Source organism: Ascaphus truei, chromosome 6, assembly GCF_040206685.1.
Source record: "Ascaphus truei isolate aAscTru1 chromosome 6, aAscTru1.hap1, whole genome shotgun sequence".
NCBI lineage: Eukaryota > Metazoa > Chordata > Amphibia > Anura > Ascaphidae > Ascaphus > Ascaphus truei.
In genome coordinates, this window is record NC_134488.1 from 54,668,244 (window position 1) to 54,684,947 (window position 16,704).

Genomic DNA, 16,704 nt, shown 5'->3' on the forward strand with positions numbered 1-16,704 from the left:
CTATCGCACTAAAACTCGCATTGGCTTCAATCTTTTCTATTCTGTAATGGACTCTCTTAAGAAAATGTATTTAGAAACTAGAATGGTAAAATATTTTGTGCTGGGCATTCTGTCAACCTATTCAGTTGTTAGCACTGAATGTACTGTAAACCAAGATGCAAAAAGCGAATATCAGGAATATATTTATTTATTAAGAACATCATACTTCCTGGATGGTTTGCAACAGGCACACACTGTCACCAAGGTAACAAGAAGGAATATTCCACCTGTGGAAAGGATTATATAAAGGGAGCTTCTGCCTGCAAAGAAAAAAAAGACATTAGGTAAAGCTCACATATCCATCACTGTGATGTGGGTCAGTCAAATCTACAGGGAAAACAGTGTAAGTTATTACACAACTTTAACAATAAAGAAATACAACAAATACCTGAATAAAGACACAAACATTATTGGGTAACTGATGCTGTAGATGTATACTTATTATAATCAGGGGAGATTTCTAAGCTCCGATAATGAGTTTCAGAGATCGACACCACGTTAACTGACTCCTGAGCTTCCTGGATTCCCTCTACAGAAAATACTTATTTTATTCAATCTTTGAAAAATTATTGGACTTTGTACAAGCTTTTAGTTTACCTTCTTCACATACAGTAGGGCTATATATTCAATGTAAAAAAATGCAATTTTAAAGTTAAATTGATATTAGAAGAGTCATTTTGTTAGATCTTTTTTTTTGCTTCCATTTTTCATGCTGCTTTGGCTCAATTTGTGTCATATTGTATCAATGAACAATTTGGCAGTGTTTTAAAGGACCAACATAAGCATTTAGACAGAGATTATTGGACACATGTTAGGATGGTATGGCATTTTACTGTATACCCTTTTTTCTGTGTTAAAGGCAAGGTCTAAGGAGGCACAAAATAATTACTGATAAAACACATATAAAATGTGTCAAAGTTTAAAATACATTCCCAACATTTAGCATAGACATAGGAACAGAGGAGTAGATTCTTGACAGTCATATATGGCTGTGACCATGGGAGTAGCCAGTCTTCATAATAAAGGTGAAGCCCGGCTGTTTACCCCTTAAACTGTCCCCGGTAGCAAAGCAGCACCATAAGCCGGGGATACTGTGTATATTGTAACCCTTAATGTCATTCAATAAACCTAGGATTTCGGGAGCGGGAGTGTAAGGGTGGGTATTTTGATGAAAATGGGTTTAAAACATGTGAACATGGTTGGGAACAAAGATATCGGTTGTCCCCCCATTTTACCCGCAGACCGCAAATGGTCTGCGGGAACATATATGCATGTTGTCCTTGTTATATTTTCCCTTTAAAATATTGTATTTCCCTCCTGCCATGCTTAGTGTAACAATTGTATTCCGAAGCTCAGGTTAGAGTAAAAAAGATGTACTTTAAAAATGTGGATTCATCTCTATAAGACAGTCCTGGTTATTCGATAAGCAGCCAGGATGTCTGCATAGATATATGGGATCAAAGAGGAGAAGGGAAGGCTTCCGGTGACGTCACCAGGAATGGTCGGGTAGGCAGGGAGCTCCGTGGAAACGCTGTATAATCCGCATTAAAGCAACACACACCACCCGATTTTCACCCCACTTTTTCGGACTAATACAAGGGGGAAAGTACCAGGAATGTCAGGGAAAGGAAAGAAACCCACAAATCAAGCGGTTTCAAAGTTTTTTTCGCCTTCGCAGAGGAGAATGGAGGAGCCGACAGAAAGGCAAGATGGCGGCGGGCCACGAGGCTCACCCGGTGCAGCGAGTACTCGCAAGCAGACTGAAGGGACCTCAGCACCAGGGATCCCAGTAACAAGGGAATACATGGAGGAGCTGTTTGCCGAAATGCATATAAAACTGCACCAGTCTTTACAAACTGACCTAAAGGAGGCAGTGAGGGACATCAGGGAGGAAATCTCTACCCTGACAAAGAGGACAACAGACATTGAGGCAAAGGTGGAGGACGCCTGGACAAAACAATCAGCTGCAGAAGAGGAAATAACACGCCTAGGGAAGAAATAGCAGCTTTGAAAGAAAATCAAGAGGAGCAAGAAAACAGGGACAGACGGCAGAATATTCGCGTCAGAAATGTCCCTGAGACGATTGCCCCCTCTCAAGTAAAAGTATACATATTGGAACTATTCGCATTGATCTGTGGAGACATCCCAGAGAAAGACCTAGAGATTGACAGGGCCCACCGAGCCCTGGGCCCTAAATCAGATGACCCCAAGAGAAGAAGGGACATCATTGTAAGGCTGCACAGCTATTCCTCAAAAGAAAGGATCCTTGCTGCCAGCCGAGAGATGGAAACCCTCATCTTCCAAGAAGAAAGCATTCAACTATATAGTGATCTCTCAAGGCAAACAGTAATCCGACGTCAAGAGCTGAAGCTTCTTACCTCACTCCTGAGGGAAAAAGATGTGAAATACCGGTGGGGGTTTCCTTTTAAGTTAATTGTTAACAAAGGAGGAAGGTTTTTCACTATGAGATACCCCGAAGACATGTTGCCAAGGCCCTGGGTCTTACCCCCCCTCCATCGTGGCTGGAGACCCCCCTAGCCAGGAGTCAGAAAGAAGACAGAGGTGGACCAGCAAGAGCCTCCGAAAGAATTGCTGCCCTCCAGCAAGACTCCAAGAAATAAATAAATAAAGCGGGGGAAAAAAAATAAACTCTTAAACTTACCCGATTGATCCGAGAGAGAAGTGAAGGACTCGCCACTAGACCCCTGGACCCCTGAGGCGGAGAGCTGTTGAGACCAACCCCCCACTCCGGGGACGGAGCGCCGATGCAACTTACCCGGAGGACGTCCGCCACGTGTACCGCTCACCGGCTCCCTTCTCGCGAGAGGGGGAACCATGGCGTGTTTTCCCCGAGCCCACCAGCTGACCGGAGGAACCCCGCAACGGGGCACCGGGCGAGATGGCGAATCCTGCTGCCGAGTTACTGCCCGGGAGTAACAGCTCCCCGGCTGGGGACATGCTTGAGGACCCCTGAGTACCCCGAGGAGTATCAAGACCGGCACTTACCCAGCTCAGATGATCGGGAGACGGTGGCGGGTTTGTGGGGACCTTGGGGGGGTGGCGGGAGGGTGCTCCTTACCGAAACTTAATACACGAAATGGACACATTACCCTCCCCCCGCCCGCCCAAACAACCACCCCCCCTCCTACCCCGGCCCAGGGATCAGCATGTACCTGCTTAGTGCATGGGTACCCTGTACATGTTTATTGCAGGGTGCCGTGTATATGTTTAACGCATTGTGCTCTGTATATGCTCCCCCCCCTCTCCCCATGTACCCCCCCTCCCTCCCCCTGCACCCCCTTTCCCATGCACCCCTTCCCCCCCTCCCTCCCCCTGCACCACCCCCCCCTCCCTCCCCCTGCACCACCACCCCCACTCCCTCCCCCGGCACCACCCCCTCCCCCCCCTCCATCCCCCGGCACCCCCCCCCCACCCGGTGGATAAACCGGGGATTCCCGGTATTGCCACTATAAGTTAAAATATAAGTGATGTATAATATTGTTGTATTGAGGTTGAAAAGTTCTCAGCATCGTTGCTACCTGCTATCTGAACACTTGATCCCCATATGTTGATAAGCTGTTATAGAACGCTAGACGACCCCCTCCCCCTCCCCAGGGATCAACATATGGGCGCCTATTGTATGGGTACTTTGAATATGCTTATTGCACTGTGCTTTGTATATGTATGCTGCATAGGGCTCGGTATATACATCCCCCCTCCCCCCCTTGCACTCCCCCCCCGGCACTCCCCTTCCCCCTTCCAGCACTCCCCCCCCCACCCCCCCTGCCCTCCTCCCCCCCTGCATTCCCCCCCTTCCCCTCCACTCCCCCCCCGGCACTCCCCCCCTGTGCTCCCTCCCCCACCCCCCCTGCGCTCCCTCCCCCACCCCCCTGCGCTCCCTCCCCCACCCCCCTGCCCTTTTGTGGATAAACTGTCAAAGAATGTTAAATGTTTGCCTCCCCCCGATCCACACTAACAAGCACCCTTCCCCCCCACTCCCCCCCACTTCACCCCCCCACCCTGCCCCCCCCCCCTCCTACCACCCCCTCTCCTTCCACCCCCTCCGCCACTCCCTCGCCTTCCTCCCGCCCCCCCTCCCCCCTCCCGCCTGGTCTCCCCCCCCCTAAGTGATAAGTGTAGTAGTTAAGAGGGGATTACTCAAAATTTGTGGTGAAAGCATGCACGCAACTGTACTAGTGGAAGCCTCACCTGGCGGACAAACTAGAGGAAACAAGCATTACTGATCCAAGTTGTAACACAAGTTACCCAGCACTGTTAATTCCCTGAATGTACAACCCCCATGGGTTGGAATGTTGTTACCCCCCAGAAAAAAAAAAAAAAAAAACGTTATGTGGTCACCCCAACCCAATCTATACAAATAGGCACTCCCCTATCCTTTCCCCCCACCCCCCTCCACATCCTCCCCCCCCCCCCACATCACCCGACAGAAGTTACTCGGACCCCCAATTCAAGGCCCCTAACCAAATCCCTAAACTAGCACCTAATGGTGTGACTGACAAAAATAGGTAAGGGTCCACGACCTGCTGCCCAGACAGAGAGGCGACAGACCCGGAATCACCTCCCAAGGGCCTTAAGCCCAACAACCGGCTAGTAGACTACCGGTTTATATTTTTACTAGGCCACTTAGAAGCCTAGTTTCTTTCTTCTCCTTTCCCAATACCCCCCGCTGATGCTGTCCCAGCAGGAACCCCTCCTCCCCTCCCATCATAGTCCCTGTCCCTTCCCGTCCTTCCCCCCCCACCTTGCCCCTGGGGGGACGACCCTGGTCCGGATGCGCGGCCTCACATCCTAAAGGAAGCACTCAAGCAGACCCTCGCTGTTGGGAAAGGTGAGGCCCTAAAAAACTCCACCGATAAAAGCCCATATGGCTAGCAAATCCGTAATTAAATTGGTCTCCCTCAATGTAAAAGGCCTACAAAACAATAGAAAAAGACGATTAGCTCTTCAAGAAATGAAGAAGTCTGGCGGAGACATAATTTTCCTCCAGGAGACGCACTTTACATCTCAAGATCCGCCCAAAACATTCCAAAATGCATTCCCCTTGGGGTTTTATTCCTCATTTAGCAGTAAAAAAAAGGGGAGTAGCAATTCTAGTCCGTCAAGGAACCCCATTCAATTTAACAAAAACAGTCATAGATCCAGAGGGTAGATTTCTGGTGGTGTATGGTACACTCTCGGGTACGGAAATCGCTCTAGTCAATCTATATGCCCCGAATGAAAACCAGACAGTATTTCTGAAAAAAGTGTTAGAGGACCTAGACCCAAAATACCTGTCCTCAGTGATAGTGGGAGGAGACCTGAACATGGTCCTTAACCCAATAGAAGACAAATCACTCACCCCAGGCTGACCGCTCCCACCCCAATCCGTAAGCAATGGGATGAGATTCAGAGAGATACTTAAGGAATTTTCCTTGATAGATTTATGGAGAACCCAACATCAGGGCCAAAGAGATTATACGTTCTTCTCAGCACCTCACCAGACCTACTCTCGCATTGATTACTTCCTTGGATCCAAGAACATCTTAGAGGCCTCCACAGGCTCAGATATAGGCCCAACAACCTGGTCAGACCATGCGCCAGTCACCTTAACTCTATCGGTCCCCTTCGTAAAAACAACCTCCTATAATTGGAAGTTGAACGACACACTACTAAATTGTCCAGAGGTAGAGAGGAAGATCAAAAAGGCCCTCAAGGAGTACTTCTTTAACAACTGTGGCACGGTCTCATCACCTGCTATATTATGGGAAGCCCATAAAGCAGCAATCAGAGGTCATTTCATCTCAATTGCCTCTTATAAGAAAAAAATTAAGGCAAAAGTAATAAAAGATCTGACAGAGAAAATAACCGATTTGGAACAACAACATAAAATTAACCCATCAAAAAGAATATATAAAGCTCTGACCGCCACCAGAAATGAACTAAAAAGCATCCAGCTAGAAAGGGTGGAAAAAGCCCTCAAATGGACAAATCAGAGATATTACGACAAAGGGAACAAGGCCGATAGACTGCTAGCATCTAAATTAAGAGGCGTACAAAAAAGATCCCAGATCACGGCGATAAGAAGCAGGTCTGGGGAGGTGCTATATAATGAGGAGAAAATAGCGGACGAATTTACTAAATTTTATACTAAACTTTACAATTTGAAGACTCAAAAGGAGGCCTCAGAGTCGGCAAGGTCAGAAGCAATCTTAAGCTACCTGGCTGACTGTGATCTCCCCAAATTGACGGAGGAAGAAAATTCCCACCTCAACTCCAAAATCACTAAAGAAGAACTGATATCCGCAGTAAAGGCTTCTAAAATATCCAAAGCACCAACCCCAGATGGCTTCTCCAATATCTATTACAAAAGGTTTCTCCCAGTCTTAACCCCACACTTGCTGAGCCTGTTCAATTCTTTCCTGGAAGGGAACCCTATCCCGCCATCAATGTCCCTAGCTAATCTGGCCTTTATCCACAAAGAAGGGAGAGACCCAACACAGTGCGGAAGCTACAGGCCCATCTCACTCCTAAATAACGATTTGAAACTTTACAGTAAAATCTTGGCAAACCGGCTGAATCCCATTCTGCCAAGATTAATAAACATTGATCAGGTAGGGTTTGTTCTGGGGCGTCAAGCCTCAGACAATACCAGAAAGATCTTTGACATTATTGAACATGTCCATCTTACCAACTCCAAGGCAATGTTACTAAGTTTAGACGCAGAGAAGGCATTTGATAGAATCGATTGGCTTTTCCTCACCAAAACGTTGGAGAAATTCAGCTTCAAAGACTTGTACCTAGAAGGAGTAAAGGCGCTGTACCAGAACCCATCAGCAAGGGTAAAACTGCCAGGAGGAAACTCGGAGAGATTCCAAATATGAAATGGTACAAGACAGGGTTGTCCCTTGTCCCCCCTCCTCTTTGCTCTCACCATAGAACCTTTGGCGGCTAAAATTCGAAATAATATAAGTATACAGGGCATAACGATTGGAAAAACAAATTACAAAATTTCCCTGTTCGCTGACGATATCATTCTAACGCTAACCAAACCCCAAACCTCCCTTACCAATCTCCAAAAGGAGCTTGAGGACTTTGGGGGCATATCAGGATATAAAATTAATAGTGATAAATCAGAGGCCCTAAATCTCAGCCTAGCAGAGCCAGAAGTGAAATTAATCAAAATAAACTTTGCATATAAATGGAGCCCTTTATACATCAAATACCTGGGAGTGAATGTATCAAATGACTTCCAGTCACTATATCAATGTAACTACCCAGCTCTCTTTGACAAAATTATAAAGGATTTGAGCAAATGGGAAGATTACCAGATATCGTGGATCGGAAGGATGATATCTTTAAAAATGAATATACTCCCAAGATTACTGTATTTTTTTCAAACCCTCCCGGTCCATGTTCCCGGCTCAAAACTCAAAAATATCCAAAACAGAATGTTCCATTTCATTTGGCAAGGCAAAAGACCCAGAGTAGCCCGCTCAGTTCTACTGTCACCACGGGGGAGAGGGGGCATGGGAGTCCCAGATATCCAAAAATACTACCAAGCTGCTCAACTAAAGCAAGCGGTACTATGGAACACAGATCCGGCCCAAAGATGCTGGCTCCAAATAGAAACATTCTATGCTAAAATGCCTTCTCTACCAGCATGCCTATGGAGTATGGAAAGAGAAGATATGCCACCGCGAAATTTCAACCTAAGAACGGCAAGACACACGTGGGAAGTCTGGCTAAAAACTAAAATCAAATATAAGCTTACCTCTACGGGGTCACAACTTACACCAATATTTGATAATCCTAAATTCCCCCCGGGGTGTGCGTCAAAACAGTTCGACCAACTAAAGTCAAAAGGTATAAAGACATTGAGGGATATATTGTGTCTGGGAGGCCTCCTAAGCTACCGTGACCTGAAAGCGAAATATAAGATCCCGAATTTGGATGCGTTTAAGTACCTCCAAATTAGACACTTCGCCCAAAAGGTATCGCCAAGCCCGGAATTCCCCTTTCCTACTAGATCCGAGAGATTATGCGAGCCCAAATCAGATCAAAGGGGACTAATCTCCAGGATCTACTCGGAGATGGAAACAAGGGAGGGACCTCCCCAGCATGATTACATGCATAAATGGGCCGCCGACCTGAACATAACTATCGAGGAGGAGGACTGGGAAGAAATCTGGGGAGCGGCCACAGGGACATCTATCTGCACCACCACAAAGGAAAATATTTACAAGGTACTCTTCCACTGGTATCTCACGCCAGTGAGACTAAAACAAATCTACCCTCTGGCATCGGACCAGTGCTGGAGAGGCTGTGGTCAACAGGGGGACATGGCCCATATCTGGTGGTCATGTCCAGAAATTAAGAAATACTGGACTACGGTCCAAAAATTAATAAAAGAGGTCACAGACCTCGAGGTACCCATTGAGCCACTGACCTACCTACTGGCCAGACCAACTGAGGAAATTGGTCGTCCAACTAGGAAATTGATCTCCTTTATTCTCACAGCGGCAAGATGTGAAATAGCGTCTTCCTGGAAGAAGGTAGCCCCCCCATCTAAGGGTATGTTAAAAAAAAGAATCAACGAAGTAATGCTTATGGAAAAGCTTACGGCCTACCTAAAGCAAAAAACCAAACCGTTCGAAAGGGTATGGGAACCGTGGCTGACATTATAGGATGGGGGTCCCCCTCGGGTCAAAACAGGAATCCCCCCCCCATAGAGAGCTAGCAGCCCCAATAACTGGGACGCAGGCCTCCCAGAAGAAGATACACTCCCCCCCCTTTTCCCCCCTCCCTCCCCACCTCTCCCCCCCCATACAGGTTCCCCCCCCCTCCTCCCCCCCCTACTTCGGTACTATACCAAGCTTCCCCTTCTTGGGAAGTGCTCTTCATGGGCAAGTTGCCTTGCCCTTCTTCCACAAAAATTGAAAATGGCGTAATGTATTGGGATGAAAAATGTTGTCACTTGTATTCATGTAACCGTGTATCTACCCAATAAAAAAGTTTGGAAAAAAAAAGAGGAGAAGGGAAGCTGAGAGGTGTTAGGCCGTTTGGTGAGTGGGAAAGGGTGGAGTACCGGGTTTGGAGACAAAGGCTCCCCGTTGGAGAGACTCTTTGTTCTCCCATACTCAGTGGAACCTACCCAGCGGGAGGTATAGGGCTGGCAAGGGGAAGTTGTTACTGGTAGGCACGGTTCCCATTGGCCAGTTTGAATTTCCTTCTTGCTTGTGTCCTGAGCCTCCAACACACCCCCTCCTCTGACGCGTACAACAAGACTAGCCCCCAGCTTGGATTGGCTGATAGAGTTACGATTCGCTCTCTGATTGGTTGCCAGCCCCTTCTTCATGTTGAATATAGGACACCGAGGTCTAAATAAGGGGACTGGTCGATCAGAGAACCAGACTATTTTGAGACTTGGTCCGATGAAGCGCTGTCAGGCTTTTCAAAAGTGCTTTGCTCGGAATAGCAAAGCACTCGGCATGGATTTGCCAGAGAAGCCTGGCCTAGCTGAGGACAAGTTCTCAGATCGTGGTTAAGTGCTAACTTTCACCCAAGTAGAGGTCAGCGGGGAAAGACAGTTTTCTTTCCCAAAAAGAGTACCATGGTGTTCCTGGACGTGGAGCAGACAGGGTAAGCCTTCTGAAGCAGACGCCCTGCACCTAGTGAGGCTAAAGACTCCTCCCAGACCTCCAGTTAAGTGTGTATTTACTATATTTTGTGTTTCATTGTATATCTGCTGGTTTTATCAGAATTAACCTAATTTTATTCAACTACCTTGTCTTGCCTAGTGAATTGATCCCGGAAAGTATAAAGATGTTAAAAGTACTGGTCTCCCGTGAAAATGGCTATATATGGTAATGAAGGCTGCTTTAAATATATCCCCCAGTGCTACTTGTTACAGATTTTTTTGGGGACCAATATGTAACTTACAGTATTACAGGCTTATTCTTGCAATTCACTTTTTCTGTGTCTGTGTTATTCTAATTGTCCATTTAAAAAGTATAGCTAAAACCAAAAGTACCCAGTAGCATAGTACACCCACAGAGCTTATCAATATTCATATACATCATTGTCATCATCTCCCTCTTCAGCCCTTGTGGATCTACTGGTGAATGAAAGCCTTCCCGGTGATCTTCCAGGTACTGCAGTTGCAAGCATCTCTTCTCCACATTTCTCCAAAACATTTTCTGATTTCATCCTCCCATTTTGAGCACCATCTTTGTCCAATGTTAGTAAATTCTTCTTATGATATGTCTGCCCTACTGCTATTTTAATTTATTTACCCTTGTGATGATGTCACAGACTTTTGTTTGGTTTCAAACTCATTCATTCTTTTTCCTGTCTCTCCGAGTAATATCTGGTATACATCTCTCCATACTACTTTGAGTTGTTTGAAGTTTCTGAATTATCTTCGCATTAGGATCCAAGTTTCATATCCATACATCAACACAGGCAGAATACACTGTTTGTAAACCTTCCTCTTGAGACAGAGTGGAAGGATCTCTTGAAATACATTTTTGTTCCTCCCAAATACACTCCATCATATTTTCATTCTGCTATTGATTTGAATTCAAATGGTTTCAATCCATTGTTACTTACCGGCGAAGTTAGACATAACTCTCAATGTATTACTTCCTAGTAAAACATTTGATAAATAAATAATCTTCAACTTCTACTAGTTCTACTCTGTTTATTTCAGTCCTATATATATGTATATAATGACATATAGGCAGCACTCTAGTTGTAACAGAGTTATGTTGCCCGGGTGCATACTGTACATCAATATTTATGTAAGGATATAGCCATGAACAAGTAATATTTTGGGTGCAGCATGCCAAACAAGGTTAACCATCTTGCTAAATCTTGCTTTTTAAGTCCTCTCTGATCTGATCTTTGTTGAAAAAAATGTACAGGTTGAATGGCTTTGCTGGACAGGGTAACAAACCCAAGGGGGTGGCATGCAGGAGAAAACTCTGGTAAGGCTTTGTCTGTGGAGTTAAGTTTACCATGGGGGAGTGCTCTGGAAGGTATATAAGTGTAGCCAGGTGTCCCCTTCGTGTTTACCCTGCTCCCTTGCCCCCTCTCCTACCTCCGACGCCAGGTGGATGTGCAGGGAGGGCGACGGGCTTGTCGGCGGCCCTTTTCGCAGTTCGCCACCATGTTTAGGTGCGTACGCATCGCAGAGGTTTGCGCATGCGCAAAGAAGGTTGCAATTGCTGAGTCGCGCATGCGTGGCAATGTAGGTGCATGCGGCTGCAATGATAAGTAGACTCTGCCAGGACTACAACTCCCATGCTGCATAGAGAGATGGCACCATGTGATCCCTAAGAGCCAATCAGACTGTTGTTTCCCCTGGAAGGGGAAGATAGACATTTTGCATGCTGGGAGGAATCATCTGCTTTTTTAGGGACAGGCGAGATAATAGAACAGAGACTAAACTCTTGCGAGGAAGATTGAAGGGAAAAGTGGTTCCACAAGAACTGTTTTTCCCGTTTGAGAGATGTGTCACAGATAGCATCCCCATTGAGGCGTAAAAGAGACAGCAAAGAGACACGAGGGGGAAGTGGGACGCATACACAAGAAGAGAATGTAATTGCACTCACTGGAATTTTCAATTTAAGTGACAACACTTTATCAGTAGATCAAATTGCAGTACTCAATAAGGATTTACATTTTGCACCCTCATTGGGACCCAACACATTTAAGTTACGTGTATATGTCAGTAAGTTTTTGCGCAAGTTCACATTAAAGAGATATTTCCACAAACAAAGTCTAGAGTATCCACAGGAGAATAGAGAAAGTAACACAATAGGGGAAAAGGACAGGTTTACGCACTCAAATCTTAAACCTAAATCCACCCTTTTCCCCTATCATTGTATGGGAAATTTTGTGGATACATGTCATCAAAATGGTTATTAAGGATTTTGAAAAGATGTCTGAAAACAAAAGAAACAAATGGAATTTAACTTAACGGTAAAGGAAAAGTTAGCACTAAAACAGTTGCAATCTAATAAGGAGATTGTTATAAAACAGGCCGACAAAGATGGGGAAATTGTAATCATGAGTGTGGATTACTATTTACAAGAAGCTCAGAGAATTTTGGGGGACAATAATACTTATCAAGTCCTCCGAAATGACAATTCTCTTAGAAGGAAAAGAACTGGGCATTTTAAATAATTTTGAGTTTAATTATCTTTTTAATAGATTTCCTAAGTTACCCATCTTCTATTTTATCCCTAAGATACACAAATATTTATAGAATCCTCCAGGGAGACCTATTATTTCAGGGACTGACTCCCTTTCCCAAAATCTATCCGAATATATAGATCTATATCTTCAAAAGTATGTGGTCAAACTGCCTTCCTATATTTGGGACACCACTCAGATGATCAATTTATTTGATCAAATGGAATGGCAGGATGACTACTGCTTTGTAACCTGTGATGTAACAGCTCTGTATACTAGTATTAACCATATGCAAGGTACATAGGCTGTTAAAGAATTCCTTAAACGAGGTGATGATATCACACCGGAACAAGCAGATTTCATTATTAAGAGTATTGATTATATTATGACCAATAATTATTTTTGGTTCAATGACCGCTATTACAGATGCAGCAGCCGTTATCTGAACATTTCACGATTTGTATTCCTGGGTATACCCAGGTCGTGCTGCATGATTTCTTCAAACTTTCCCGCGTTAAGACGCGTGTTTACTAGTGTTTTTATCAGTTATAGAAAATTGCATTTTAGCGATGTCTGCAATACCGTCGAGAAACTCAAGTGGGCGATCGCGCGTTGTTGTCTTAAAATCTAAAAATCTAAGTGCATTTCAACCTGTCTTTTATTGTCATACAGTTCTGCAAGTGTATGTGTGTAATTGTAATTTTAAGATTAACGTTACGAGTTCATATCTCTACACTGTACATGGGAAAGAAGTCTTTTCTGAGGCTCCTTAGCCATACAAAAATCATCTAACTGTAGAAGATTAAAAATATGAGCGCACACAACAAAATAATTAAATGTTGTATTTGTACAGGATAATAAACGGAAAAGGAGTAATACAAAAATACAACGTCGCCTCTTCTTCCGAATATAAAATATTTATTCCATGCATGCTTGTACGGTATGTCTAATTTGAAACTGGTTGAAACTCATATGTGTGTCATCACATTTATGCACATGCGTTTATGTCAAATTGGAACCTGGTTGAAACGCATATGTGTGTCATCACATTTATGCACATGCGTGTATGTCAAATTGGAACCTGGTTGAAACGCATATGTGTGTAATCACATTTAAGCGCATGCGTGTATGTAATTTCCTCACAGAGTCGCTAGATAATGTATCTGCTAGACCCAATCATTTTTGACTGAACCACCTGTGCTCAAGCAGGGATATGCTTAAAACCTGCACTGATGGGGTTCCTTGAGGACTGGATTTGGGAACCATTGTGCTAGACAGTAGTACAGTACTGTTGTTAGTGTATCTAGATAGTAAAAAACACTTTTATTTTAATATATTTTATTTATTATTATTTATTTTATTTTTGTAGATTTATAAATTATTTTGTACATACTGTACAGTACTGTATTCTGTACAGTTTATCAATGACACATTTTTATATATTGAAATGCCCAAAGAACTTTAGGTATACAGTAGTACTACTGTAAGTGTATAGACATTAAATACATGAACACCCAAAAAAGTATATTTAAAGAATAAAAAGTTTTATTTGCACAGGATAATAAAGGAAAAAAGAATAATACAAAAATACAACGTCACCTCTTCAAAATTTACAATCTTATCTTTTTCTTCTTCGTAATGGTGACTGCTTCTTGGACATCTGGGTCTGGAAAGACAGAGACAATATTCTATATTATCAATCGCACCATACATTGTGGTTAAAGTATGCCTGCATCTTTTATAGAGTTTACAGCATAATCTACTGTTCTCCAAGAATCGCTGATTTATTGTAATTGGCTACTCATACAGGACTTATTCAGCTAGTGTGTATTATTGCTGCTACAGTAGGCTAAGTGTCAAACTTTCAAGTTAGTATTGCCACAACAATGTTACGTTCTATTGGGAAATTTTTTACTGTGTATCTTTGGCTAAAAGGAGGGGGGAAAGGGATTTGTTATGCATGGATTGGAGCATTCTGTCTTACCTGGAAGTATTGTTGTGAGAGTTTTCTGCACTGGGGGGGGGGGGGGGGGGGGTCCTGCAGGGTGTCTTTGCCCAGCTCAGACATGCAGAATACAAAACAGAAATAGAAAAAAATTATTATACCATGCCGCCAGTATAGTCCATTGTTAAACAGTATATTCAATTTTCTGAGGGGGACAGGGGGTTGGAGTAGACAAATCATGCATTGTAGTGCACTGTTGTACAGTGGGAATAGAAGTTTACAGTACATTAGGTTTTATGAGGTTTGGGGGGGAGGGGAGGGATTTGTTATGCATGGATTGGAGCACTGTGTCTTACCTGGCAGTATTGTTGTGACAGTTTACTGCACCAGAGGATGGGGGGGGGGGGGGAGGTTCCTGCAGGGTGTCTTTGCCCAGCTTCAAACATGCAAAATACAAAACAGAAATAAAAAAAAATTATTATACCATGCCGCCAGTACAGTCCATTGTTAAACTGTAAAATTGAAAAAAAAAAACATTAAACAATGAAACAATTTAAAACAATCAACTATCTTTTTACAGTATTTAGATTAAAAACATTAGCAGTCATCAAACAATTCGATGGTGCTCCAGGGAAGAGCCCTTTATGCCTCAAAAGGCCATTGATGCTGTCTCTCACATTTCTAGCAATACCAGTGGTAACATTAAAATAGCGCTTCAATTCTTCTATAATTGAATTCTTTAAATTTGCAGGAAGAGCCTTCTTGTCTTTATTGCCATAAAAATTGACATTGTGGATCCACTCGCTGTACAGCTCAAAACAGACGTGGTGTTTAAAGATGAACTGGGCATATTTCTGTGGTAAACCAGCACATCTGATCTTGAATTTATCCCGGACGCTCTGGGACAGTTCTCTCAGCATGATCTGGGAGCTGTACAATCCTGGGTGCTGGAGCGGGTGTGCTTCTGCCAGCAGGCTGGGGTAGATGGTCTTGGAGGATGCTTTCGTCCTGTGGTGACCTTACCGGGGTTGTCATCTCATCCACCACAAGGGCATACATGTATTCTGCAGATGGAGGGGGTAAGAGTCGAGGGTCCTGTGATGTGCTTGGTGTTGGCACCATGAAGTTCAAATCCAGGGATTGAGAGGGTGTGGGGGGGGGGGAGGTATGTGGTTCCTCAATGGGAGAATAAGGTGCCTCCAGGCCACCCTCCTGCTCCTGCAGACATACAGGGGCAGGGACTCCATGCAAAGAATAGATCCCTGCAATGTTCTTCCCAATCGTATCCATACGAATACCCATGCCACCCAGGCACCTACTGTATCCATATTCTCCATGGCCGCCAAAAGAGGCTCCATCTTGGCCTCCATTTGGTCCCTGTATTGCTCTGTAAAGTTGTCAGTGATGTCGACACCACTGAAAACATTCAGCATGCGGGTGATCGAGCTGGATCAGGTGCAAGGAGTGTTGGGTGCTGGTGCAGGTAAGCTGGGGGAATCCGGATGAGAATCAGCGTTGATGTGTGCTGGAGCAGGTAAGCTGGGGGTTTCCGGACGAGCATCTTACATGTATGGGGCCCATCCAAACAGGTTTTGTGAAGTTTATTTTGGCCCTTTTCTTCTTCACATAATAAGGACCAGGGTTCTTTGCCCTTGGAATCCTCGGAACGTTTTCTTTATTCTCTTTTGGCTTTTGCTTTGGCTTGGAAACATGTTCCGCTTTTTGCTTTTTCGTTGTCGGCACGGCAGAAGAAAGCAGGTTCCTGTGTCCGTAGAATCGGTAAAGATCCATGGAAGCAGATGGAAGAATGCACAATACAGTATCTGGACAAGAGCTCGTTCAGACACAGATCAGCATGTAGGAGGCTACAGTATGCAATTTGTGTCACCTTTCATGCACTGAGCTCCCATTTGAATTTTTTGTTGGGCATGGACACGAGCTTCAGGTGTTAAATGTGGGCGTACAGTGCCTAACCTGTCGGGTGAGGTCCATCTCATTGTATAAATACACCATTACTTATGTTGATTCAATGCACACTCAAATACACATCAAATACACACACATTATTTCCTAAAGCAGCAATGCAGAGGAAAATTGTTTCAAAGGATCTCAGCATGAGAATGCAGAACATGTACATGAAAGGACACAGAATTTTACAGATCCAACCCTGGTTACGTACTTCGGGCCTCATTTTAGCAAAAAGCACTGTAAGCTATCATGCCCATGGTAACGCAAAAGGTGTAAAGTGGAGTCCCACAGTCACAACAGAGTAAGTATTTTTGTTTTCATTACTGTATGTAATTACTGTATTACTTGTATAAGCTTCTTGCCTACATTATCAAAATGCATTTGTGAGTTTACTTGTTTTCTTTGTAATTATGTTAGAGCCCAAAAATTACTGTACTCCTTTTAGAAGAAAATATAACATTTATTTTTGGGCTCTAGATGCTTATAAAATAATGTACTTTATTGTATTGTATTACTCTAAAAACGCCTTGCCTATCAAAATACATTTGTGTTTACTT

General features: G+C 44.0%; 1 protein-coding gene across 1 annotated transcript in view; it reads right to left on the bottom strand.

Moving 5' to 3' along the window:
• The window catches only part of HEPACAM (hepatic and glial cell adhesion molecule), a 122,307-nt gene that overhangs the window by 35,167 nt on the left and 70,436 nt on the right, over positions 1-16,704 (bottom strand). Inside the window, exon 4 of the mRNA XM_075603161.1 lies at positions 206-299. Within this exon, the coding sequence (XP_075459276.1) occupies positions 206-299 (94 nt within the window). The remainder of the gene's footprint in view (positions 1-205; positions 300-16,704) is intronic.